At 50.9% G+C, this 25982-nt stretch overlaps 10 protein-coding genes across 10 annotated transcripts; 4 read left to right on the top strand and 6 right to left on the bottom strand.

The window, feature by feature from the left end:
* Positions 1-242: 242 nt before the first annotated feature.
* On the bottom strand, positions 243-1962 carry N7532_000646 (uncharacterized protein; the record flags this gene model as incomplete). Its single annotated transcript, XM_056613150.1, has 6 exons — positions 243-473; positions 534-710; positions 761-901; positions 973-1038; positions 1094-1459; positions 1513-1962. The coding sequence occupies 6 exons, from the start codon at positions 1960-1962 to the stop codon at positions 243-245; spliced, it is 1431 nt and encodes a 476-aa protein (XP_056480374.1).
* A 1709-nt stretch (positions 1963-3671) lies between these two features.
* N7532_000645 (uncharacterized protein) lies at positions 3672-4452 on the top strand (the record flags this gene model as incomplete). Its single annotated transcript, XM_056613149.1, has 3 exons — positions 3672-4016; positions 4074-4188; positions 4244-4452. The coding sequence occupies 3 exons, from the start codon at positions 3672-3674 to the stop codon at positions 4450-4452; spliced, it is 669 nt and encodes a 222-aa protein (XP_056480373.1).
* Positions 4453-4611: 159 nt separating this feature from the next.
* On the bottom strand, positions 4612-6601 carry N7532_000644 (uncharacterized protein; the record flags this gene model as incomplete). The annotated part of the gene is made up of 4 exons (XM_056613148.1): positions 4612-5480; positions 5533-5864; positions 5915-6234; positions 6296-6601. The coding sequence occupies 4 exons, from the start codon at positions 6599-6601 to the stop codon at positions 4612-4614; spliced, it is 1827 nt and encodes a 608-aa protein (XP_056480372.1).
* Positions 6602-8861: 2260 nt separating this feature from the next.
* Positions 8862-10154, bottom strand: N7532_000643 (uncharacterized protein; the record flags this gene model as incomplete). Its single annotated transcript, XM_056613147.1, has 4 exons — positions 8862-9297; positions 9350-9723; positions 9791-9910; positions 9972-10154. The coding sequence occupies 4 exons, from the start codon at positions 10152-10154 to the stop codon at positions 8862-8864; spliced, it is 1113 nt and encodes a 370-aa protein (XP_056480371.1).
* Positions 10155-12004: 1850 nt separating this feature from the next.
* Positions 12005-13097, bottom strand: N7532_000642 (ketoreductase; the record flags this gene model as incomplete). The annotated part of the gene is made up of 2 exons (XM_056613146.1): positions 12005-12865; positions 12924-13097. 2 exons carry the CDS (start codon positions 13095-13097, stop codon positions 12005-12007), a joined length of 1035 nt encoding a protein of 344 aa, XP_056480370.1.
* Positions 13098-13276: 179 nt separating this feature from the next.
* Positions 13277-13736, top strand: N7532_000641 (Erg28 family protein; the record flags this gene model as incomplete). The annotated part of the gene is made up of 2 exons (XM_056613145.1): positions 13277-13339; positions 13392-13736. 2 exons carry the CDS (start codon positions 13277-13279, stop codon positions 13734-13736), a joined length of 408 nt encoding a protein of 135 aa, XP_056480369.1.
* A 356-nt stretch (positions 13737-14092) lies between these two features.
* Positions 14093-15376, bottom strand: N7532_000640 (UDP-glucose:hexose-1-phosphate uridylyltransferase; the record flags this gene model as incomplete). The annotated part of the gene is made up of 3 exons (XM_056613144.1): positions 14093-14961; positions 15018-15200; positions 15280-15376. 3 exons carry the CDS (start codon positions 15374-15376, stop codon positions 14093-14095), a joined length of 1149 nt encoding a protein of 382 aa, XP_056480368.1.
* A 789-nt stretch (positions 15377-16165) lies between these two features.
* N7532_000639 (uncharacterized protein) lies at positions 16166-20422 on the top strand (the record flags this gene model as incomplete). Its single annotated transcript, XM_056613143.1, has 9 exons — positions 16166-16261; positions 16344-17001; positions 17731-18061; positions 18119-18986; positions 19034-19087; positions 19152-19338; positions 19399-19582; positions 19663-19791; positions 19849-20422. The coding sequence occupies 9 exons, from the start codon at positions 16166-16168 to the stop codon at positions 20420-20422; spliced, it is 3081 nt and encodes a 1026-aa protein (XP_056480367.1).
* Positions 20423-20639: 217 nt separating this feature from the next.
* On the bottom strand, positions 20640-22448 carry N7532_000638 (MFS transporter; the record flags this gene model as incomplete). Its single annotated transcript, XM_056613142.1, has 5 exons — positions 20640-20803; positions 20859-20928; positions 20994-21030; positions 21134-22156; positions 22228-22448. The coding sequence occupies 5 exons, from the start codon at positions 22446-22448 to the stop codon at positions 20640-20642; spliced, it is 1515 nt and encodes a 504-aa protein (XP_056480366.1).
* A 1560-nt stretch (positions 22449-24008) lies between these two features.
* Positions 24009-25902, top strand: N7532_000637 (MFS transporter; the record flags this gene model as incomplete). Its single annotated transcript, XM_056613141.1, has 2 exons — positions 24009-24362; positions 24418-25902. 2 exons carry the CDS (start codon positions 24009-24011, stop codon positions 25900-25902), a joined length of 1839 nt encoding a protein of 612 aa, XP_056480365.1.
* Positions 25903-25982: the final 80 nt, after the last annotated feature.

The following is a 25982-nucleotide window of genomic DNA, read 5'->3' as shown; positions in this document are numbered from 1 at the left end:
GCTGACAGACTGTCCTACAAGTCCCTTCTGTTGGATGTTTCTTTCTGGAGATACGGTCCTGGCAATTGCTCATGGAAAAATGGCCACTTTAATGATAACAAAGTTGACGTGAAACCCCAACTTGAATACGTACACCACATCAAAAGCTAAATCTCTCCAAACACTCGTGCAACAGCACAGGATAGAAAACCCGATCTTCAAGAATGATCTCAAGCTGAACATCACCTCACATCGCCTGAAGTCTAAGGGTGACCAGAACCATGACCGGTAGCGGGAGCACTGCCAGCACCACCAGCACCACCAGCGGCAGGAGCACCACCAGCGGCAGGAGCAGCAGGCTTACCACCGAGAGGGGTAGACAGCATGTGGCTCACCTTACCCAGAATACCACCCTTGAACAGAACATCAGGCAGGGTAGCACCCTGGATCGGCGAGCTGCGAGTTTCGTGCTCGTGCTTATCACGCTTGTTAATCTGAATTATAATCTGATCAGCTATGCACCGATGCAAGAATACATGACAGAATCAACCTACCGGGATAATACCAACACCGTGATGAGAGTTGCCAAACAAACCAGCAAGACCACTCTGCTCGGCCAGTTCCTTCAGGGGGTTAGCGGGGGCAGAGCCGCTAGACGAAGGCGAGGCCGAGGCCGAGGAAGGAGTCTCAGAGGTCTCAGAGGTCTCAGAGGTAGGAGTCGAGCGACGGACCTGGCATGAATTAGCCTGGACTCAAGATTGTGGTTTTATTTGGTTCATACCGGGATCACGCTGTCCGCGACGCTATTGCCAGTCTCGAGACCGGTGTCCATGGCACCGGTGATGGCACCACTGATGCTGCCGAAGTTCTTCTCACTCAGTGCATTCAGGTTCTCGCTGCGGCGGTGGCTCTGGGCCATGGGCTGTTTGCCGAGATGGCAATGTTAGTTGGCGATCTAATCGTACCAGAGGCTCAGTCGCAAAGGCATCTTACCTTGCCGTTGGTCAGAGCCTTCAGAAGGCCGGTGATGCCACCAATGCTGGGGGTGGCGCCCTCGTCCTGTTGTGTGCATGAGCAAGTGCTGTCCTGGTATTCTATGCTGTTGATGACCTACCCGGCGGTGGTTCTGGCCTTCATTCTGGCCCTTATTCTGACCATAGTTCTGCAGCCAGTTCTGGCCCTCGTTTTGGCCTTCGTTCTGGCCCTCATTCTGGCCCTCATTCTGGCCCTCATTCTGGCCCTCATTCTGGCCCTCATTCTGACCCTCATTCTGGCCTTCATTTTGACCCTCATTCTGGCCATAGTTCTGACCCTCATTCTGGCCTTCATTTTGACCCTCATTCTGGCCATAGTTCTGACCCTCGTTTTGACCGTGGTTCTGGCCGTAGTTCTGGCCATAGTTTTGGCCACCGTACAGCGGGAAGCCGTTCACAGAGCGAGTCTGCTTCTGTTCCGGGGTGTTGGCTGGGTGAGCCTGGTCCTGTTCGACTTTAAGCAAACTGCTATGCTTTCCCTCATCTATACCATACTTACTCCGCCGAAGATATCTCCCAGAATCGGGAATTTGCTGAGGTCGCCGGTCAGCGAACGAGGCTCGACACTGCGCTTGGGCACACCTCCCAGCAGCGATCCGATGATGGGGAGGCTGTTAATAATGTGGTGCTGCGGCGGCTGGGGCTTCTTGCCCTTACCATCCTTTCCACCCTTGCCATCCTTACCCTCACCGGCAGGCTTGCCAGCGCTCGCCGGCTTGCCCGCATCAGCAGGAGCCGCGTCGCTACCCTGCTCACCATCCCGCGGGTTCAGCAGCGAGCTAATCAAGTGGTTGACCTCACCGTCGGCGGTGCCAGCACCGATGAAGTTCCCCGTGCCATCCCGGCGCACCATGTCGGTTCCAGCAGCGTCACCATTCTGAGCCGGAGGCATTGGCGCCGCCATAGCGACGGCGGCACAAAGCGTGAGGGCATATGTAGTCTTGACCATTGTGTCGGCGTGGTCGTGAATCGAATTTGCTGGGCGAGTGTCAACGTCGACGAGCGACGGATCGAGATCGGGGCGAGCAAGAAGGGTGGTATAAACGAGAGTCTGTGGAATGCGAGCGAACGAGGGATAACGGAATCTCAACGCGCTTTATACGGATCGCCTGGGTGACATTCTAGGATTACTGGGATGAAGGGGGAAGGGGGTTGTGGAGGGACGGTTGGGGGTGCGCCCTCGCAAGAGGGCGATGGAGATGTCAACATCCTTGCTGTGGAATGTCTGGCGCTTCCGTGCTGTGCAGGAGTCGGTGGCTTGGGGTCATAATGTGCCCGCAGGAATGTCCCGATGCTTGTTTGGTGAAATATCTCCGTCGATCATGGTCACAGGAGGTTATGCAAGGGGGATCGACCTGGATCCTGGGTGACGATGTGCCCAATGTTGGGACTGGCAGTTGCGTCCTCTCGAGAAGCTTCGTCTGTGGCAAGTCTTCTGGAGCGGTGCTACAGTACATGGAAGCTATGCGCGAAAATTCAGGATGGTGGTAGTCGTCTCGACATCGGTTCGTTGCGACAGTTGCCATCCTTTCTGATTGGTGATTTCGATCTATATCAAGGGGTTCGGGCTGCTTCAGCCTTTCATCTCCGCAGCCCTTTCTTTATTAGGCCCATGAGAGCACCAAGCACCTCTTCCTATGGCCTCAGCTTTCTTCCAAAGAAGAGACTCCCTGGACCAGGCATGCTTTCTATCATTGCCGATGCGACACAAAAATTCGTCGCGAATTCGAGTTACAACTTCGGACCGATGGACATCCAAAGCTTGGGGTAGTTTATCCCCAGAGAAACCAATTTCTCCTAATGAAAATCACCGCAGTCTATTACAACACCAAAGGTCCATCCCACATGAGCTGATATTCACCCTCTCGTGTCTCTTATCTGGCGGGCCCATTGCCATTCACTCGAAAGGGAGCATTGTCTATCCCTCGGGAAATACGGAAATGAACACCTCCCCCCAAAACCCTCCAGGAAAACCCATCACGAACACCGATGATCCCTTTTATCTGGGACCACGGGGATCGCCCGAGCTGCCATCATTTACACTGCAGCCTTCTGGCCGCAGAGATGACGTACAACTGCATAGTGGCTGGTCCTTAGGAAGGACCATGCGTTAGCGTAACCAGCGCGCTGGGTGTGCCGCTCGTGGGGATTGCGTGAGCACTGCATCTTCTCTAAATCTTCGGTGCCATGCCTTCTCGCCCCGAGCTACGGAGACGCCAACAGCACATCATGCGCACGGCTCCTTAATTTGCTGGCATGAATGATAGGCCTCGTGCTTGTCAGTAGGTGGGGAGAGGGGTTCGCTTCTACACCGTTTCCCGCTTTGCGGTGGGGACGTTTATAGCTCCGGCCGTCTGGACCATTGTTCACCTCCCACGTAGCCCTATCCCATGCAAGAGAAACTTCCCCACACGTAATTGGATACCGGGTGAGCTGGTAGTGTGTTACAAGCGTGGTAACCTCATCAGGGAGTGGATAACGGTCATGATGCTTTCAGGAAAGCGTCTCAGTATTACCCGGATTTGCGCCCGCCATGTGGATCTTCACGAACGATCAGAACTGTATAGAGTTTTCTCCGTGCCGTTTTAAAATATTTAGACAACTGGTTATCCACACGAACTATTCACGATACTTGCCTCCATTCCAGCACAAATCACCATGGGTTCGAGCCATTCCGTTCAGTCCAAGTCTCTGAATAAGAGCACTCGCAGTCTCATCAAGCTCACACAAGAACGACGCACCCACTATCATCTGCGCGGCGAAAGCCCGATCTCCGATGATGCTATAGAGACTCTTGTTCAGAATGCTACCAAGCACGTCCCCACGGCCTGGAACACACAATCATCCCGGGTTGTACTTTTATTGAAAGAAGAGCACAAGAAGGTGTGGGATATTGCCATTTCGGTCATTGAGGGCCTCGTCCAAGCAGGCGTGGTCCCGAAGGAAATGTTTGAGAATTACACAAAGCCGAAATTGGAAGCTTTCAAGGCTGCTTATGGAACGGTAAACCTCCTCGTTGTGCTTTTCACCTACCTAATTAGTCAACTAACTTGCGCATAGGTTCTTCTCTTTGTGGACTACGAGTCTCTTGCTGCGACCAAGGAGAAATATGCCATCTACGCGGACAAGGTCGATACCTTTGCCTTGGAGGCGAACGCAATGGCCGAGTATTTGAGTATGTGTCTGCTTTCTATAAAAATATATACGGCAATGCTAACAGGGGTCAATAGTCTGGGTATCCTTCCATTCCGAAGGACTTGGAGCAAGTCTCCAGCATTACAATCCTTTAATCGATGAGCAAGTTGCAAAGTCTTGGGATATCCCCAGCACGTGGAAGCTAGAAGGTCAGATTGTTTTCGGCACTCCATCCGAAACTGAAAAGCTTGAAGAGAAAGAATTCGACCCAATCGAGTCCCGCTTTAGGGTATATGGGAAATAAGTTTGTTCGGATGTGATAGTTATAATGATTGCTTGCATTTGCATTGCTATAGATGACCCTTGAACACATATGATATAGCAACTAATTACCCAGATATTCAATTTACATTCAAGATGCATTCGGACCAACATTTTCCTAAATCTAGTCTCGTCAGTCTGCTCATGCAATGTCATCTTGAGCAATTGTCGCACCGCCCGTCACTCCGTCAGTGATTCCTTTGACGAGAGCAGAGAATCTTTTTTCGGCATCTGCCGATGCCTGGGATGGCTGGAACCTGCTGAATTCCTTTTGACCCGAAATGACTTGCAAGACTTCATCGACATTAAGGTCGAAGATGTTGTCTCCTCTCCAGGCTACATGTGTGTCTGGGCGGACAATCACCATGTTTCGCTCCCAAATTCGTCGAACATGGGGCTCGTTCTTGATGACAACACGCGAAAGAGGGATCTTGAGCCTGGCTGCTGCCGCGACAATGCGGTCACTGGCAGGCTCTCTATTTATACTCTCGGTCTCATCATCCACAAAATGAATTAAAGTCCATTCACGGCCAAACAAGTCGTAAATGCTCGTTTTTCCATCTTTCAAGAACACATGGGGAGCTCGAGATCCAGGGCGAGTGCTGGGACGATACCGGTCGGGCGTCCATTCGAGCTCGGGGGTACCGTCTTGATAAATAGTAGGTGAATGGTAACGGAGGTCCAATTCGACTCCCCGGTCCTCAGTTTCGGGGCCTGATTCTTCAAGGAACTTACCCACGCGAGCGCGCAGGTCTCTTCCCTCGTCTGTATCGTCATCGACCGGGTTGCGATCCTGCGGATACATCTGTGCCAATTTGATGTGTTCCATGATATGACGATGGGCTCTTTCCAGCGTCCGGATCTGCATGGGTCTCCTCTCCATATTGTAGGATTTGAGGAGAAGCTCGCCGCCGTACCCCTTAACGATTGCAGCAAGGCGCCAGCCAAGATCAACGGCGTCGACAACCCCGCTGTTCATGCCATATCCACCGTGCGGAGGCATGCGGTGGGCTACACGATGCAGTCAGTATTTCTCAAATCGACTGAGTTGTTCAGTACTCACCAGAGTCACCTGCAAGAATCACTTTCATCCCATCCGTGTAGTATTGATTAGCAATGCTAAAGTTGGGCGCCCATTCGCTGTGGGCGTAGATTTCGTCGATTTTAATTTCATGTCGCTCGCCTGCAGGGGCCATGATGCGGTATACAACTTCTGCAGGGTCAACTGGGCCCTCGGGGAGCAGGTGTGTCGGGAGATGAGCAGTAAACATGTCGTCATCGTTCTGGTCGAGAATCACTCCGCCGTGAGAGCAGAAGGTATGCCAGTATTTTCCGAATGACCGCTCTTCGGCAAACTGTCGCGACCGGAAATGAACAAGATGCATTCTCAGGGGCCTAGTTTTCGCATTAGATTGACTGACTCGGTGAGTTGGGGAGAAACGTACATTTGACCACCAGTCATCGGAATGCGTGCCCTCTTGCGGATTCGGCTCCCACCACCATCACACGCAATCAGATACTTGCTATGCAAGACATGATGCTCGCTATTTTGATCGACAAATGTCGTACTGACACCTTGATCTCCTTCGGCGTGAACAAGATAGGTCCATCCAAATTTACATGAGATGTTGTCCTTTGTTTGCAGCTTCTTCCTCAACCAGGTCTCGAAAACTGGCTGCATGCATCTCTGGCCGGCCTCTGCGCACTGTGTGCCATCATTTGTTTTGTGGATGTGTTCTCTTTGGCCATTCGATGAAGGCAATTTCTGGGTTTCGTCTCATGAGCTTTTCATTCCATCCTGGTCTGAGAAACCATCTAATACTTACCCAATTGGCCAATAAATGTCCCTTGCCATCCAGCTTGGTCGCAAATTGAGTATCAAAAGTCGCGTCCGGGCTCACGCTGCCCTCTAGTCCTCGATATTCCTCGGCAATTCCCAGAATGCGGAAAAGTTCCATGGATTTGCGATTGGTCAAGTCCAGCTTGGGCCATTTGCTGATTTCAACGGACCTCTCAGCAAGAATACAGGGCACACCCAGGCGGTCCAGCTGATATGCAAGAATCATTCCGACTGGGCCAGCACCCACAATGACGATTGGAACATCCTGTGAGAATGACACAGACAAGGTCATGATATTCAGAATTTCCCGGCTCTTGAACCAACTGGTGAAGGGGGTACGGGTGTCCACGATACACAAACTAGCGGACCAATGTTCTTATACGACCCGGCGTGGAGGCCAGGCATTACGAGTGGGAGCAAAGAACCACGATTATACTTTCTGATTTCGGTCGTCTGCGGATCCTTTGCGGATCCTGTTTTTACGTAGTGCTGGGGCTCGGTATTCTCGGGATTCGTAATATAGAGTAACACGGTGCGTATAAGGCGGGTAGGGGATGCTCACTCTGACACTCACTTTTTGAAATCCACCTTTGTGTTTCCATTTGCGTTTTCCTTGCACCGCGCTCGAACTCCATCTTCTTGGCTCAGGGAGGGTTGCATTTCCCGCCTCACCCAGGCGTGGTTGTATAGGCGGCAATGATACCTCGGACGGGCCACCGTTTCCCGCCTGCTTGGCACCTGCGGCCTTGCTGGTGAACTGTAAGACATTGGTATTGTCCGTGGCCCCACGAGAGGTGAAGAGAGCGGGGACATGGTCCAAGTGTAAGTAACCGAGCAGGGTACGGGGGCCACAGCGGCAGGACTGCATGACATGATTAGAAAGATGCCGATTCAGCCAGTGATAGTTAAAGTACTATACCTATCACACCGGTGGCCCCTAAGCCTCCAGAACTTAGGAGCCCGATTTATTGCAGAGCTGTCTAGCTAGAAGGATGAGATATAGGATGTCGCTGAACGTTTTTCATGATCATCAGTAAGCATGCGCTAGGTATTCTGCGCTCGGGCCTGCAACAAGGTGCTTGCAACACACCATGACCCGCAAAGTTCCCAACGCTGCGGGCCGCCAGTCAAAATGTCCGGAATAATGGATCCATACACGTGTATCCACCCCAGAGGGTCTATCAAAACGTCAGCGAGTCGCACCACATGAAGATAAAGCATGATGACTAGGGCTACACCACGCAATAGTCCGCAGAGAGCGTATGTTATATTGGCTGACCATTTATATTTTCCTTATCAACCGGCCAGCTGGCCTAGTGGTAAGGCATCCGTTTCCGGTGCGGGAGATCGCAGGTTCGAATCCTGCGTTGGTCGATTTTTTTGTCTTATGCCTTCTCTAATGGTTCTGGTGAGACCTATGTTTTGTCTTTATTTTTTGGTGTTATTATTGGGTTGGGTGTGTGGCATCTAATCTGCCGGAAATCAGCCTGCCATATAGGGTAGAAGACGACAAGCAACGCCTTCTTTCTTTCACTGGCGTTTCTCGCTGGATGCCTCTTAGGACTCTCAAGCACGAGTGTTAGTTATCCTTCTCAAAAACGGGTATGGAGATGAGATGTCAAAAAAAGATGGGACATTTAATTCTGGTTGTTTGCTTGTAAATATCACAGACCCTCCCTGCCTGTGGAAATCACTCAACAAGTACAAATACGCACGTATACAAAGCGAGCTTGCCCTAGAGTATTTCAAAATATGATTCGTCGCATTTTGACACTCTTGTGATTAAGGTGTCCTCTTTTCGTGTAGCCTAGGGACGAATATTATTGACAGAAGAAGTCGCTTCATCAACTTTGATACTTTTCCGGTAAAAGCCAAGGTCACCGCTCGCCATCACTATCAATCACACCGCAGGCTATTTAAAAAGAATCAGATGGATCAAATTGACTTGGAGGAATGATTAATTAATTTGCTGACGGTTCAAAAGATTTTCGCTGAACCAACACGAAAAAAAAATCGACCAACGCAGGATTCGAACCTGCGATCTCCCGCACCGGAAACGGATGCCTTACCACTAGGCCAGCTGGCCGGCTTATGCAAGACATAAAAGTATAATGCTACAAGAGGCAAAATTACACTAAGTGTACGCGGTCGGATTTCTCAAGGGCTTTTAATAGAATCACTTACTTTTTTTAACTGGCCTCACTCTATTGGTGCAAGGCAACTGCTTCATAAATTAATTAAAACTCGACAAACATCCAGGTCTCAAAATATATTCTGCAAGTAACACGAACCCACTAGAGCTGATTTTCCGGAAAAAGTCGTCGTGGAGGATATCATACTGCAATGTGAACATTGTATCATTTCAACAACACCTACGAAATGATCAAATTTTACCATTAATGTGCTCCCCAGCCAGGTCACCCCCAAATGCGGTCACTAGTGTTCCTACCGTTATCACATCTTCAGCACCGGTACCCCAGAGTCCAGCCGGACCGATTTTAGTTGAGATGACAATCATAACTTCATTTGACTCAGTCCTAAACAAAATGATTTTAACCGCGACGAATAGAATCCCGCTCGAGCCGCGCTGAGTTCCGTGTCGAATGAATTTCCCAATCGGAGGTAATTTTGATCTGCCCGAGAGCCCATTCGTTGAATTTCCTCGCGATGGGGGGCTGGGTGACAGTAACCAAAGGGATATCTGGTTCCTCCATATGTCCTCCCGACAACACAGTTGCTTTCCAATACCTGGTAGATACCGGCTCAGCGCTGGGCCCCTCGGTCATCATCGTGCACTCGTTCGATCTGGCGGTCATTCGATGAACCGGTGCCAGTACCGGCAGACAAGCGACAATGATGCCCAACAGAGCTACAACATTTGACAAAAGGGATTTCCGAGCCGAGCCGTAAGTTGGGTCGCCTGGATCGAGAATGAATTCAATCTTGATGCGAACTGCAAAGAGGGCGATGATACTGGGAGATAGAAAACTTTAGTATCAGATCATATAGCCAGTATATGAAACACCAGGCAACAACTCACATGAGCCCCAAGAGGTATATACCACCCAGTCCAAGCTTCCGAGACCGGGGGAACTGCATATTCCGAATGATGGGCGTCGGTAAAAGCAAGATGAAGGTGTTCAGGATGAGCTGCGTCACCGCACAGCCAGTGTGCAGCAATTTGCGATCACCGCAGTGCCCCTCTACTCTGGTCAGCCAGATCTTTCGTGGCGGATCACATAGGAATGCGGTTGCCAGCAAGCCTGCCATCCATAGAGCCGAGCAAAGCCCGATCACAATGTAGGTCAACCACATGATGGCTGGCTGCTGGAATTTCTGAAGATAATAATGTAATATAGATAGCTGGACTATGGCAACCACCGTGAGCCAGATGAGGTCGCCCGCATAGGTGAGCTGAGAGCGAGGTTAGGGTATTCCGTAGATAGAGTTCAAACTAGGCCGACAGTGCAGAAGCACCCACCTCGTCGAAGCGTATAAAAGCCTTGGATCCTCCGACGCGGCTGACTTCATCGGCATGGGTCCCCATCCCACAGAGAAGGACGAGAAGAAGCTCCACAACATAACGGCTCAGCATTAATATCTTTAAGAAATTGTCAGCATTGTAAATCCTGTCGGGAACGACAACATTGGAACATTCTCACCGTAGCTGCCACGATCAACCAGTCGTTCCTCTGCTGGGATATCCGTAGCAAGTGTCGTGACCATAGTCGTAGACCAACCACCACAAACACAGTAGCGAGCAGAATAGTCTGCACCGCAATATCTGCCTTGCCCAGCCAGTTATGACCCAATGTATGGACCAGAGTTCCCGTCGCCGACGACATGACCTCGAATTCCACAGGGCTTCATAGAGCCTCAGCTAGCGGACACGATCCGATCTATATTAATATATAATGGATCGTATCCAGATACGGATCCGGGTCCACGAGGAAAGAAAATCGGGCGGGCCGTGTATTTAAGTAAGCTAACTTTCGAGAAGCCCAAGGTAAAACGCCGCAAGCAGCAGGCTACCGGGGGGGACCCTGCGCCGAAGAGGGGATTAGCCGTCGCAGAGCTTGGACTGGGCCAGCAAGCGCGGTCGAAATAATCTCCAAACCTGGAATCTCCCCATGTCTGATTGGGTTTCAGACCGGCTTTCTCGAAGGTCCATCGAGGACGACAGAGGTGAAGCGGAGACGGGGCGCTTTTGGGGGGGGTCCCGCCGCGATGCTAGAATAGCCCACTCCCGCTGACTCCACTTAGTCACTCTATCTCAGACATCCGCGTTTCACATCGCTACCAGTGGGGTGAAGAATCCAATGGATTTCCCAGGCTGACCATAGCGGCGGTGATGGCCCTCGGTTTTCAGCACGTCGGTAACATGAACACATCGTGGGGGAATCTCACATGCATGTCTAGATCGAGATTCATAGATCGTGGCTGCAGCCTGTGAATCTGGGATCGCGAGCGAGGTCCGACGATATATTACCCTTCTTCAGATGCAACTGTGCCTCCTCATGTAGCGAGTGGAGTTACACGGGCGACCCAGCGCCACTGACGGAATCTTGCAGCGATTTGGGCATCGCATCGAGAACACTCAATGATTGACGATGAAACTGCACGGCATGCAGGGGCCCCCAAATTCCACGGCACCTCCATTGCAAGTTGCCGCAGTGGCTGTCCGAATGGGTGTAGGGGAGCGAGAGGGAGAGATAGGGTCTGAGTAGCCTCGCAGAAATTGGAGATTCGGAGTACACGAAATTTACCTGGGTAGCTGATATCGTGGCAGGGCGAGGCTTCAATCGGCGTATCACCCACGGTAGCAGGTGTTCGGCCTCAAAATTGAGTACGACCTGACAGATGCGCTTAGATTGCAAAGAGAAATAGGCCTAGACCAACGGAATCCTGACATCCACAGTACCCTAAGGTACAATATGGAGGAACAACGCACAGAGGACCCATAGGACTGAGCACGCCGCTTAGGCCGAAGGTGTTGACGACACCCCATTTCGTCACCGGTGTTATTGACTCGTAATCTTGCGTACGACTCCATGCCTACCTGGTCACCGTCACCTTCCTGCGGCCTGCAGGCATGTGTTAGAATTAGTCTCTCCGCATCCCGGGAATTGACCGTGCGTAGATTTAATTAATCGCACCTTGATACCGTTCTTGAGGGTCTTACGCCATAAACTGCCAGGATGAGACTTGGGCCCACGATTCCGCGGTAGGCATGGATGCTCGTCAGAGGGATGTCCCATTTACTCGATGTGGAGTTGAATTCGTCGAGGTCCACCGACCTGAGGCGTGAGGTGAATCATTTGCAGTTCGTACCCAGGTCAGATTTTAGCTTCGACAGGCCCCAGTGGTCTAAGGTGGAGCTCTACACGGGCGAAGAATTAGAGCAACGGTGATCAACGATTAACGATGAACGACGTAGTTCAAGCTCCTGAAGGATTTGTTTTTTGGTGAGAACCCGTCTGTGGACCGTGCGGGAGAGCTTCAAGCTAATGCTGATGATATATTATTGCTCATAAGATTATTATACTAGGTTTCATGCACTCCGTTCATTGAGTTCGTAGTGGAATCGATCAAACCGCATTCCACCTCTCCTGCCAATCAAATAGGATTATCGGGTTCCCGAGAAAGCTTAGGCTTTTATACTCGTGCCGAGGTCGACGATAAAACCGAGAAGAGCTTAGGTGCTCTTCTTCTGAGCCTCCCGCTCGGCCTTGCGCAGGGCACGCTTGCGAATGCTCTCGTGCATCGACTTATTCTGGCTGAGCACGAAACCGTTCATGGTGCCAACAGAGGTCAAAAACCAGGCCATGAGGCCGTGGCTCCAGTATGGAGAGGAGCTGTAAGCGTAGGAAGAGGAACCACCGCGGCGGCCAATCTTGGAGAGCACCGAGCGGACAAAGGCACGAGGGGTCGGGATGGTGGAGGAAGCACGGCGGATCTTGGACATGGCAGAGGTGATCAGGTAAGCCTGAACAAGCTCCACCTCAATGCCATAGGAGGCCAGCTCGCCACCCAGAGCAGTGGACCACTGCTGCAGGAAAGCCTTGCTACCGGAGTAGGTGGCCAGGAGAGGGGTGGGCAGAAGACCACCGAAGGAGCCCATGGTCAGGATGAGACCACGGCGGCGCTGCTGCATACCGGGGACGACCAGCTGTGTGACACGCAGGGTACCAGTGCAGTTGATGGTGATGATATCAGCCATCTCGGAGGCAGGAGTCTGGGCGAAGGGAACGGGGATGGAGTGGCTCTGGCCGACATTGTTGACCAGGATCGAGACATCCAGATCGGAGACGAGCGCACTCAGCGCGGCGTAGTCGGCGTCGGCGTTACGTGAGAAGTCCATCGCCAGGATCTTGGTCTGCACATTCGGGTGTTGCTTGGTGATTTCCTCCGCAAGGGTAACCAGCTTCGATTCGGTCCGTGATACCAGCACGATGTTGAATTTGGCCCGCGCTAGCTGCAGCGCGAACTCCTTGCCCAGGCCATCGGAAGCACCGGTGACCACAGCCCAGCTACCGGGGGGACCGAAGGAACGAAGCTGCCATCCGATATGTCAGTACGATAGAAAGCAGGCGAAGGGATTCGGAGGTACGAACCGGCTTGCCCGGAAGGATGAAAAGACTGAGGATCACCCGCAGGAAGCTCCAGACCTTGCAGGCGACCGCCAATCCACCCGTTGCGAGGAGGAACAGCGCGCCTACAGTGGGCAGACCCGCCGGAAGGTGGGCGGGCCATTGCGAGAGGCAGTCGATGTACTTGGACAGATCCATTGTGAGCGTGGGAGGTGCGTGGAGGGGAGGATGGGAAAGTTGGAGGGAAAAAAGTGGCAGCTTGTTGGGACGATCGACGCCAAGAACCCCAAACATCGACCTCGGTCTCGTCACAAGCAAACATCACCCCCCATTCTCAACCCGTCTGCACATCCACACCACAACCTCAGTCGATCGCCATGGATCAATTGCTCTCCTATCTGCCGCCCTTCGAGGGCCTTCTGCCCAAGTGGCTTGCTTTCGTACGTTCTAGCCTTCTTGGATTGGGGGTAAATCAGTCCTGACTCCAAACAGGTCTCCGTCGTCTCCGCCATCAACAGCTTGCAAGCTTATCGCTCCGCCGACTACACCTCGGCCCTCTACACGAACGGTGCGATCGCTGTCGAACCCCTCTCCGGCCGTTTGTTCGGTACCTGGACCTTCCTCTCCTCTGTCATCCGTATGATGGCCGCATATAACATCGACAACCCCGTCGCGTACGATCTCGCCTTGTGGACCTATGGTATTGCCCTGACGCACTTTGTCGGAGAACTTGTGTTCGGCAATGCCCAGCTGCGCGGTCGTTTCCTCAGCCCCCTGATTGTGGCCTCAACCTCACTGGCTTGGATGTTGACCCAGCGTGGTGCTTATCTGGTCTAAAAAAAGGGCGGCTAATCAATATCTCGACTGCAACTACTTCGACAACACAACTCGGGCTTATTGGTGTACGAATAATATGAGTATATCTACATCCTGATCGGCAGATGCAGACGCCTGTCATGTATTTCTACCTGACCTTTAGTGTATGAATTTACAGAAAATAATGTTTATGAAGCTGCGTCAACCGCATTATACTGTCCGAGTGTAGCGCGGACAATTTTTTTTTTTGGAGTGAACGCATATAGATGTATACTGGTGCAGGGTTTAGTTCAAAAAACAGGGAAATAGATTGATGTTAGAAGTACTCACCACAATATTCTTGGGTCCCGCGTTGGAACCAAACATGATCTCAAGCTTTATTCCAACTTCTTGCGGTACAGCTCCCCACCGCAGCCACGGAGACGGGCCGCGGCCTGCTCCGGAGTGATATCACGCTGGGGCTCGGCCATCAATTCGTAGCCAACAAGGAACTTGCGCACAGTCGCGCTGCGCAGCAGAGGTGGGTAGAAGTGCAGGTGCAGGTAGGAAGCGTCAACCTCCTCGGCGGTGCCGTCCAGCGGAGCCTGGTGGATACCCATGCTGTAAGGGAAGTGAGTCTCGAAGAGGTTGTCGTAGCGGCGGGTGATCTCAGCAATGGCCTCGGCTAGCAGAGTGCGGTCGGACTCGGTCAGATCCACCAAAGCACGCTTGTGTGTGCGGCTGACAATCATCGTCTCGAAGGGCCAGGTTGCCCACCAGGGGCAGACGACGATGAAAGCCTCGTTCTCGAAGACAACACGCTCCTGCTTGCGGCTCTCCAACTCAGCATAGTCCTCCAGCAGGTGGCTACCACCATGCTGGTGGCGGTACTTGCACAGCTGCTCCATCTCTGCAGCGGGCTCCTCGGGCAAGGTGCTGGTGGTCCAAACCTGGCCATGGGGGTGAGGGTTCGAGCAACCCATGGCGGCGCCCTTGTTTTCAAAGATTTGCATGTAGCGGTACTGCTCCTTCGGCTTAGTGACGGGCGCGTCATGCGACACAGGCGCGACATGAGTGGGCGGTGCGTTCTTCGCCAATGGGTTGGTGGGTGACAAGTGGGCAGCATAGATCTCGGTCCAGGCATTGATAACAGGGACGATCTCTATTGGTGCCAGGTCAGCTAGAGTAAGGTTGTGGGACGGTGAAAATGTCAACACATAACATTTTCCCGTCACGGGCTCAGCCTTGAGAAAGCGCGATTCGAGATCTGTGTTTAGTATCATCAGCACTCTGAGCGTACCTATTTCATTGGATCACACAGACCATCTCCAGTGTTGCCTTCGTAAGCAGCCTGATCCTCTTTCACCGCGCTGTAATCGTTGACGAAGACGAACGTGTTATCGTACTTGGGGTTGACGTCACCCTGTGCGCGCTTGTTTCCTGGGCATAAGTAGCATGCGGGGTCGTAACTGGGCAGAGTTGTCTTTGAGGGACTCTCTTGCTGTCCTCTGGTTCGTGTTAGGGAAAACTTTCATGGCAGAAAGCTGCATTGCGACGCGCAATGCATCGGGAATAAACAACTTACTGCCAGGGCCGCTTGGTTCGGTGGGGGAAACCAAAATGTGCGATCCGCGAAGAGGGTTGTATCTCCGGTGGGAGATGTCGTCCAGGACGTTGGCCATGGCGTAGCGATGGCCTTGACAGATCGGGAGAGTACCTTGGGGGGAGGAAAAAGAGTTCAAATAAATAAAAACCCCGGATGTCGGGTCAAAGCCCTCCGGCGGGGTCGCGGGGTCTCCGGATGCGACGCACAAATTCACCGCACCGCCTTCCACGCAGGCAGGCACTTGAGGCGGTGGTGAACGCCAAAATCAATACAATGTGAAATGGCGCACATCATCAATTTATTCTATTTCTCGAGAAATATACGCCTCCTCCGTCACAAAAAGGTCTATGTTAGATACTGTCCTCTCTGCATAATTACTTTGTCCGGGGTCTTGGCGCGATGTCATATTTCTCGGTGAGCCGTAAAGGAATCGTTCGGCTTCCCGAACCGGGGTGCATGCAGTGGGGAAACCGGGGCCGTGCCATGTGTGACATTGGGATGTGACACAGTCTGGCCTGCTGTAAAAATCGCACTGCAGCATTCAATTGCTTCTTTCGCGCGGCTTAGAAGCACCAGGCTCAAAGGAATTGAGACGAGACATGACGTCATCCGTCTTATCGATAAACTGCTTTCAAGCCCATCGCAGTTGCCAATTGCACTATCCACCGGAGTGGGGTTCAGACGAGGCGCTTCGAGGGTTCTCCGCACAACACAGAGACAACCCTGATGCTCAAACTATAATGAGACATCCGTGAGCACCCAGAGCAGAGACTATCCAGGCTTGCATACTGCAATTCTCAGACCAGAGAGGAGACTGGCTTCACCGTCCTTCTACCCCGTCTTACGGTACCACTAGTCTGCCACCATGGCGACCAACGGACAGCTATGCTGCCAAAGACACGATGTATTCGGTATTCAAGAAGATACCACGAGATCGAAGCTACGCGCCCTTCCAAACGAGGTATGACTGCCAATCAAGGGGAATGGGCCGCGTCTAGCTGACCGCGATACGATTTGCTGACTTTGATGAGATACGATTCTAGTTGCTAGTCGAAATTCTCACCCATCTTCCTATTGATACCCTGGTCAGGACAGCAACAGTCTCGCAGCGCTTTCGGGATGCGGTGGAGCATGCCCTGAAGCCTCAGCTGGTAGCGATATCCAGACGCACTGATATTAAGCTGATGCTCCTTTGTGCTTCTCCGGACTCTGTACAGTTGCGGGTCAGATGCAAATACCTGCGTACTTCGGGCCTAAGTATCGATACCGACGATATGATAAGGTCTGGAACAACGATTATGCACACAATCTACCGCCCCGAAGCACTTGCGCCTGAAAGCATGCCCGTCGAACCAACCATAGGTAGCATCATCATGCTAGTTGGGGGAGATGACGTGGTTCGGGCTAGTATGAACGAAACAGCACATAAAGGATTTGCGACTCGGCGGGCTATCCTCGAGGATTACGAGAGCTTTGTTCAGCTTCGTGTCAAACTAAATTTGGTGATTGCAGCAAAGGAGCTATTCATTGCACCTGCTTTTATTATTCACGACGGGATGATTCGCCTTGATCGAGAAATGTTGGAAAACAACAGAGAAGAGCTGGTGTGGATGACCTCAGACAAATCTGTAGGTCTCAGAATACAGGCTTTCGAAAAGGCGGTCGAGGATGACGCCAAACAATTCGATTTGGAGATACAGGGTTAGTTACCGTCTACCCGAGAATTCCGAGCAACAGAGGATTCGCTAATTGTACCAGAGCTTCATGTTCACTCGGCATTACTTCTATACAACATTCGAAAGGCAGAAGAGAATCTACGCTGCGAAGACATGGTGACATTTTCTGTCTAGAACGTAGACTTGGCCAAGGTGGTTTCCGGCATTTTTCGGGCGTGAACCTTCACAATATTTTTCCTTCTTTTGGATGCCATCATGCATAGCAAGATACATATACCGACAAATGTCAATTAAATAATATATACTCAGATTCGCCAGAGAAAACTGAAGTATTGGGTACGGAAGGGTATAGCTTCCAAAGCTCACTTTCCAATTTCACTAGGGCGGTGCTTGATGCCTGAATTATATAATTTTTCTCAACCTGACTTCTCCCCATACTCTGACAGTTCGCAGTAACCGTCATCAAAACAATCGCCTAAACAGTATTCTGAACGGTCAGCTGAACGTCACCTACACTGTAATATAACCACTCTTGTACCGTTGATGAAGTTTCAACATGTTAAAGTGTTATGGACGTGAAACTTTTTCGTACTTCTAGTACTTTGCCATCCTTCGGTGTTGAATCAGCCATACATCGAAAACAGGTCATCAAAATGGGCACGAAAACGAAAGTGAAACTCCGGCTGTTATAACCTTTCGTAGTAGGGCAGCGGCGTCGACCGCCATTTGTCGCACGGATCCCCTCGGCTTGTAGCCATCACTCCACTTCTGCCTTCCAAGTCCCCGCCGGCTTCTTCCCCCTTCTACCTCGTCAACTACATTGCGCTGGACTGCGATAGCCTCGCTGACTTGCGCTTTTCCAACGTGGCATTCACGGCGAACCCCGGCCACGTGGTTGCTATGGAATCCCTTCGAAATGGAAGTATTGCCATTGCCAATACTCCCACTCCAGTTCGGCGGACTCGAGTGGCTTGCAAGGCATGCAATGCTAGGCGGGTCAAATGCGATGCTGGTGACGGACAGCCCTGTTGGCATTGTCGCATGAGACAAATCCCTTGCAAATTGATAGACTCTAAGCGCGGCAAGTATGTAATATTTCTGAAAAAGCATGACAAGGCTTTTTTTGCTAATTATAGAATTAGATATACTCGAAAGGGCCGCGATTCCGATCGAGATCAACATGCGCCTCGAAAGAGTCGAAGGAATAATGCCAGTGCGAATGAGCAAGGGTCTCCTCGCAACAATTCCCATAACTCCCAACAAACTGCATCGGTCTCACCTTCCGGTGGTGTCCTTCGGCAAGATCCTATCCAGAGCCACAGCAATGAAACGGAAAGACTTGGACTAGGCTCGTCACAAGACCAAACAAGACAGCTGATATCTGTCCCACAGAACAGCGACAGCGGCGGACTACAACATACTCGGCCAGAGAGCCGTACGGATGATTTGGCCACTTTACATTATGTTATTGAGCTAAGCCATCGGCCTGCAGGTGGCTCGACCGAGCCGCTGACGGTGCATCATCCAATACCTGAATCTATCGCAGATAAACCGGGGCTTGAATCCAGTCAACTTGAGGCTCCAGTATCCTTACAGGAGGCTCTGACACTACCAGAACCCGATATTCTCCACCGATTGATTTACACCTTTTTCGAAAAAATACATCCTGCTTATCCGGTTTTTGATCGAGAGAATCTTACTCGGTCATACTCGTTAGGCCAAGCATCTCCGTTAGTACTACAGACCATATGCCTCCTCGGTCTCACTATTGGAGGCGATGATCTGATTCGTGCATCGGGCTTTACTGACCGGGCCACAGCTCGGAAGACCCATTTTCTGCGAGCAAAGGCCCTTTACGATGCCGATTATGAGACTGATCGCATGAACCTAGCAGCAGTGTTGCTGCTATTTGGCTTTTGGTGGGCCGGGCCCGATGACCAGAAAGATACCTGTCACTGGGTTGGATGTGCAATCACCTTCGCACAGTCACTAGGGATGCATCGCTCGTACGTACAGAATGCAGATATAATCGAAAATATACTAACTCAGCGTTCTAGGATGTCACAATCGTCAATAAGCCCTCGAATGAAATCTTTGCGGAAACGAATATGGTGGGCAATCTATGTAAATGAACCCATCTTCCCACTCAATGAGCTTCAATCTAAACATCTACAGACCAGGGACAAACATACATCGGCAGCTTTTGGACGACCTTGCCGCATTCGTGACGAAGACTGTGATGTCGAAGAACTTACCGAGGAAGATTTTGAGTTCGACATCGGCTACGACCAGGCCCTCATACCAGCTCAGGAAGCATACCAGGTGTCATATGTCCTCGAGATGATACAACTAGCAGCTATACGTGAGTCACAAAAGCAGTTATATCTTTGTTTCCGCTCATAACCTTATTTTCTTTTTCAAGTCGGAGACATTCTCATCGGGGAATACAGTCCCCGTCGTCCTCCGCTAGAAAAGTACGAATCAGGTGCATTACACCACAGACTTGTGAAATGGGAGTCAAAGGTACCCAAAAGTCTTCAGATAAAATCTTCTGAAGCATGTACGAAAGGGTCCTTCTGGGGGTGCATGCTGCAGATTTCCTTCCAGTGAGTACTCGAACCTTAATCTTCAAAGGCGATTGATTAATCGGAACTAGAAATTGTATGATACTGCTGTTCAGACCAAGGGCCATTAAAGATGTCTCCCCAGCCGAAGCTGAAAGTGATTCGCGGGCGCGGAATGCTGCTGATCTCATTACTCGCTTTGCAGAGGACCTATTGGCAACTGGGATGATACATTCGGGCCTTATTCATCTGTATGGAGAATTGAGAAACCCCCACGAGAGATTAATGTGTTTTCTAACTTGACTTAGTGTCCCCGCTTTATTCTCCGCACTTTCAATTCATACAATTGTGATTTGCCGAAAAGACTCAATCCAGCGCCAATTGGCCGAGAACAAATCGCGACAATGCATGTTAGCCTTGAGCGTTATAGCAAAGTCCTGGCCAGTCAGGATATGGATCTCAAAAGCATTCGTCAATCTGATGAAACGGCTGACAGGCCAAGGGCAGAACCTCAATGGCCCGATTGTGAACGTTTCATCCAGTATCTTGACCACACCCTATAATGGGTCATCATTAAAGCAAACGGAGCAATGGAATATGGCTTCGGAAAGATCCCAAAACATTACGAATCAAGCCGCCCCAAATATGCTGGAGCCGAGCTCTCATTGCACATGCAATAATGGCGCTAATTCTGGCGGCCTCCATGCGCAAGGATGCTTGTGGCAAGCGCCTGATCAGTTTATACATGATTCACTATGGGTTGGGTATCTTGATAATGCGCTCGATGTTGATCTGTCCCTGCATGACGGCGGTGGCTTTACTCAATACATGTCCTTCGAGGGTACCGGTTTAGGAGGTCAATCAGCCGTGGGCGATGTATAGTGTTTTGCAGTTTTAACAAGAACGATAAAGGACTTCCCCCCTTCCAAATGGGCCTACGAAATGATAAAAAGGCTGGCCTTACAAGCTTAAGACCACTTGGCAATTACTCTCGAGTATATGGACGAAGAAGCGAGTGATGTAAGCCGCATTTTATAATGTGGACTTTGAATTTGTGATATTCTGGTTTTAGATACGAATTTTCATCATCGAAGCATCTTCAAGCATTTAGAGCAAATTTGCTCTTCTCCCTTAGCACCTTGCCATATCTGAAGAAGATCAGCGGAAATGGCATCATAAGGATTGTGAGGAAAGCGAGCAGACTTGTAGCCCAATGATAACCCAACGCATTATACATTTGGATTCCGAACAACGGGAATGCAGCTGTTCAAGAAAAATTAGTCTCTGGTGCTGAATAGGTTTCGTCTGTTCCCCTCACCCGCAAAAGATGATCTCACAAACCCATTACCAGCGAGAGCAGATGCCGCATACTGCGGATAAGCATCAACCTGAAAGCAAGGTTAGCAAATGTCAAATTTTGTAGAAGTTGCCAGGAATGGCCCGAAAGACACACAAGAAATGTGAAAATACCCCTATATGCGAGCAAGATCCTATCACGTTCAAGTGAGTTAGCCATATCCGACACAGTGACATAATGACTGTGCTTATCACCCACAAACTCTCGCAGAGCCATCGCAGAATGAGCTGACTTACCCGCAGCCAAAGAAGGATGACCCAATGATTGGGACAATCCAATGCACGTCTGAGGACATACTCCAACCAAACCAAAATAGACCTATCGGAATCAAAACTCCTCCAGGTATAGCAGGAATCAAACTGTACTCTGGTGGGACATCCTCGCTTTGTTTCTCTCGAGACCTCAGAAGATAGTCTTTGACATGGGACCAGAGCGGAGCACTGATCGCTCCAACAATCATTCCCAAAATAATACCCACAAAGGGAAGACCTCCTTGCCATGTAGTCCAGCCATAGGTCGTTTCAAACATGAGTGGAATTGCCTGAAAGAAGAGGTAGAGTATGCCCAACAAGATAGCGGCGTAAATATCGAGAGCAAGACACATCGGCTCGAAGATGAGAAGCTGGAACGGCCGAAGGAGGGAGTAAGATAAAGCCTTTCCCCTTGAAGAGTGTATCTTCTCAGTTGGTGCTCTGTAGCGGTCATCTCCAGTCTGTTTCCGAAGCATCACAGCCTTGGCTCTCAACCGGACAGGAGGAAATGTCTCAGACACGAAAACCGAGATTGAAACCAGCAGAACTCCAGACCAGATAATAATGAAGTAGTAATTCCATCTCCAGGTCGTGTTATAACTGATGAAGCCTCCAATCAACGGACCCAAGCAGGGTCCGATAAATGGTGCAGACGAGACCAGGATCATAGGAAGTTGAATTTGAGAGCGCAGGAAAACATCGCTCACGGTTCCTCCCGACACAGACAGAAAAGTGCCACCCGCGAAGCCCGTGAAGAACCGAGAGATAATGACCGTTTCGATATTTTTCGCGACCGCCGTCACAATATTCCAGATCACAAACATGGACCATGAAACGATGTAGATAGGTCTGCGTCCGTACCACTCACTCAGAGGACTGGTTAACAGTGGTCCGAGACCGAGACCTACTACGAAGAATGATAGACCCAATATCGCAATGATAGAGGCTACCTCGAGCTCTGAATTCATTTGCGAGTAAGTGGTTGTGTATATTGAGCTCGCACAAGTCCTGGGTTTTCGTCATTAGCACGATTCAGCTCCGGATTAGAGTTTATTGTAGAATCACAACTTCCAACTTACACACACATAGTTCCCGTGCAGACGATAATAACCATAGCCCATTTTCGAGCCAAAGGTAAGCTCTTTGGGTTCATGAGATCTTGATCACTGCCGAATGTAACATCGTAGCCATGATCAGGGACACTAGTAGCCTCTTGGGATGGTTCAAATGAACTGTTGACCGCATTTTTCTCATGGCTATCGTCCTGACCAGAGACAGGGGAGGACCGGATATTATTCATTTCACCGAATGGAGCTGTGTTTCATCGAAGGTCAAGAACACACGGCCTTTGAAGCGAAATCCTATTTAGAGGAACGGGACCCAAATAGGCGAGTTTCACAGAAGAATCCTTTTGTAATTAGGGGCTTGACAAGGAAGAAGTTGCAGAAAGACCCAAGCGCGCTAGTTTGCCGCGGGTATGAGCTTGCTGCGGGTCTTGACTAAAACTTGCGACTAACGGTGAGTAGAGAAGCCAGGGGTCTTCTTCGTCAAGCCATGTCAAGAGTAGATTGTCGAGTGATCTGGTTTAGAATTTGCGATGTGTACCAAGTCAAATAAACCATGCGGCCAATGACCCTCTTAGCGTCAAAGGGTCTTGACCCTTCGCAGCTAATTTTTCGTTGTTTTGCGGGGCGATCTCCACCCAACCCTGAAGTAAGAACCCGAGGCATCTTGGACGGAGACCGCCGAAGGGCATAGACACTCCAACCTTGCGATCAACATAGCCAGATGACGAGCAACAATAATGGTGACGGCGGTGATGGATGCACGCAGTGAGTGAATGAGAGAGCCTGAAGTGAAGCTCACTTTGAGAGTAGACCAACGGAAATCGCCTTGATGCCTCCAGAATAAACCATAGGGGAGCCAATCTTAGGAGTCTCTTGATTTCTCCGGTCACCCCCGATTCTACCTTTGCGATGAAATTGTTCCATGGAACTTGAGGTACTTTAGAGACACTTTGCTACTACTGGATATTTGAAAATGAGAGCCTCGAAATTTTGGGGCTCTCGATCGCTTTTGCATACAACATCTGTTGTCGATCACGTGATCGTCCATATGGTGAAGAAGATGGCGTCCAATGCATTTCTGTGATGCTCTCATCACTGCGCGATCTAAAATGCCCCCACCTCAGCCTGCCACACTACATCTACCAGCTGCCTATTGCGAGGGTCCTTATGCATTTATGCATGAATGTACAATGCAGATACAACGCGTCCGTCTTGGGTGGATACGCTATAACGGTCGGATCCAGCCGTCAATGAAAATTCTCCGCCTGCCATCGAGTGGAGAAGGCTCAGTTGCACGAGAGCTCAGGATTCCAGACTCCAACAGACTGGAGGTTTCGTGAGTGACGCTCGGGAGGCTCTGCGATCGTGCCATGGCTTCTTCGGCAAGCCGTCCCTAAGCCTCGCTGAAGCCGTGGGTCGCTTCCGGGCCGAAATCTCGCACACGGTTGACGCTGGCGACCAGATGAGACACGACTCCACCGAAAACTCTTTCATTTGTTTCGCATCGGCACTCGATGCCGAATTCCTAATCGCGGGACCAATCAGGACAGGGGAAATTCTTATTGTGTCTGGCAAGCATTAACCAGGCTAGGAACCAGCCGAGGCTCCCGGTTATCAAAGTGGACCGTTTCTGGCAAATTCAGTCACATTTTATTATCTAGATGATTTTCAGTCCTCTCTCCAGACCATTCGCTTTCTCGGGCAGTTGATCTACATCGATCTCGCCATACACTAAAGGGTATATTCATCGATAAGAAGACTTGTCAGACACTGCAGACTGGGCACATCTGAAAATGGCAACCCTCAACGGCGAGGGCGAGGCCTCTTTCCCCTCCAAGATTCCTTTTTGGCGTCTGGTCTTCGACCAGAAGGTCATTACTCAAGAGGTTGCTTCTTACCCCTACGGAGGGTCTGGCACTGAAGAGGATCCCTTCGTCGTGACATGGCTGCCGAATGACCCGCGGAACCCTATGAACTTCCGGGCCATTAAGAAGTGGTCAATCACGATTTTGGTGTCATTCGTCACTCTCGCTGTCGCACTGGTGTCGTCAGCATTCTCGGGTGGAATGGGTCAGATCGTCGCGGATTTTGGCGTAGAGGAAGAGGTTGTCATCCTCGGCGTTTCACTTTTCGTGCTGGGTTTCGCAGTACGTTCACCTCGACCTCTTCCAATACAAGCTTTTAATTAATATGTCTATATAGATTGGCCCCTTGATATGGGCACCGCTGAGTGAAATCTTCGGCCGGCGCCATATCTTCACTATCAGTTTTGCATTCCTGACTGCCTTCAACGCTGGTGCGGCAGGAGCAAAGAACATCCAGACCCTTATTATCCTCCGGTTCCTTGCTGGCTGCTTTGGGTCTTCGCCCTTTGGAAATGCAGGCGGCACAATCGCCGACATGTTCTCTGCTTCACAACGTGGAATCGCTATCAGCTTCTTCGCCGCAGCCCCCTTCCTCGGCCCGACTATCGGTCCTATCATCGGCGGCTTTCTCGCGACCGGTGCTGGTTGGCGTTGGGTGGAAGGCTTTCTTGCAGCATTCTCAGGCGCGCTGTGGCTATGCATCATCTTCCTTCTTCCAGAAACCTATGCGCCTGTTCTACTGCGTCGACGAGCCGCGAAGTTGTCTCAATTAAGTGGCCATGTCTACCGCAGCAAGCTTGATATCGAGCGCGGCCCAATTCCCTTGGGCAAGACCTTGAAGACTGCGCTTTCACGACCTTGGATCTTGTTGTTCCGTGAGCCGATCGTTCTGCTTTTCTCGATTTACATGTCGATCATCTACGGTACGCTCTATATGCTGTTCGCTGCCTACCCGATTGTCTTTCAAGAAGTGCGCGGGTGGAGCGAGGGTATCGGCGGCCTTGCATTCCTGGGCATCTTAGTCGGCATGATTCTTGCCGTCATCTACACCTTCCCCGAGAACATGAGCTACGCCAAAATGTGCAGTCAGACTACCGATCGTCTTCCGCCAGAGGTTCGACTTCCCCCAAGCATGGTGGGCGGTATTGCCCTGCCTATCGGACTTTTCTGGTTCGCCTGGACAAATTCCCCATCAATTCACTGGATGGCATCTGTTGCCGCCGGCGCGCCATTCGGATTCGGCATGGTCCTCATTTTCCTCAGTGTGTTCAACTACCTCATCGACTCATACACTATCTTCGCGGCTAGTGTTCTAGCAGCGAACTCGGCGCTCCGCTCCCTCTTCGGCATGGCCTTCCCGCTTTTCACGACTTATATGTACCGCAATCTGGGCATTCATTGGGCTTCGTCAATCCCTGCTTTCTTGTCGATTCTCTGCGTCCCTCTGCCATTTATCTTCTACAAATATGGCGCCCAGATCCGACAGAAGTGTACTTTTGCTGCTGAAGCGGATGCGTTCATGCGTCGTCTTGCCGAAAAGAACCAGATAGAGACGCGCAAGGAAGAAGAGACGGCGACAACAGAGAAGGGAGCAGACAAGTCCGAGGAATCGCACCAAGTCGCAGATGACGTGAGTGACAGCGAGAGCCTGTCGACCGTACCTTCGCGAGTTACAATTGGAAGATATGCGTCGAGAGGATCTCGCCAGTCGGGACGATCTATTAATCGAACTGCAACTGCCACACAATATGAAGAGAACCCGTATGACCTTGACTTGGTGAACACCCGGCAGTCAGCTATCAGTGTGCCTCGCAAGGATTAAATCGACACTTACTCCGAGTCTTCAACGAGCGGCCGACTTATTGATCTTCAAATCATCATGCTTCTCGCTTGGCGGAACTG

The sequence above is a fragment of the Penicillium argentinense genome (genome assembly GCF_028826775.1).
Source record: "Penicillium argentinense strain IBT 30761 chromosome Unknown utg000001l_segment0_segment0, whole genome shotgun sequence".
In the NCBI taxonomy this organism is placed as follows: domain Eukaryota; kingdom Fungi; phylum Ascomycota; class Eurotiomycetes; order Eurotiales; family Aspergillaceae; genus Penicillium; species Penicillium argentinense.
Note: the sequence above shows the minus strand (reverse complement) of the source record. Positions and strands in the feature narration are given on the sequence as shown.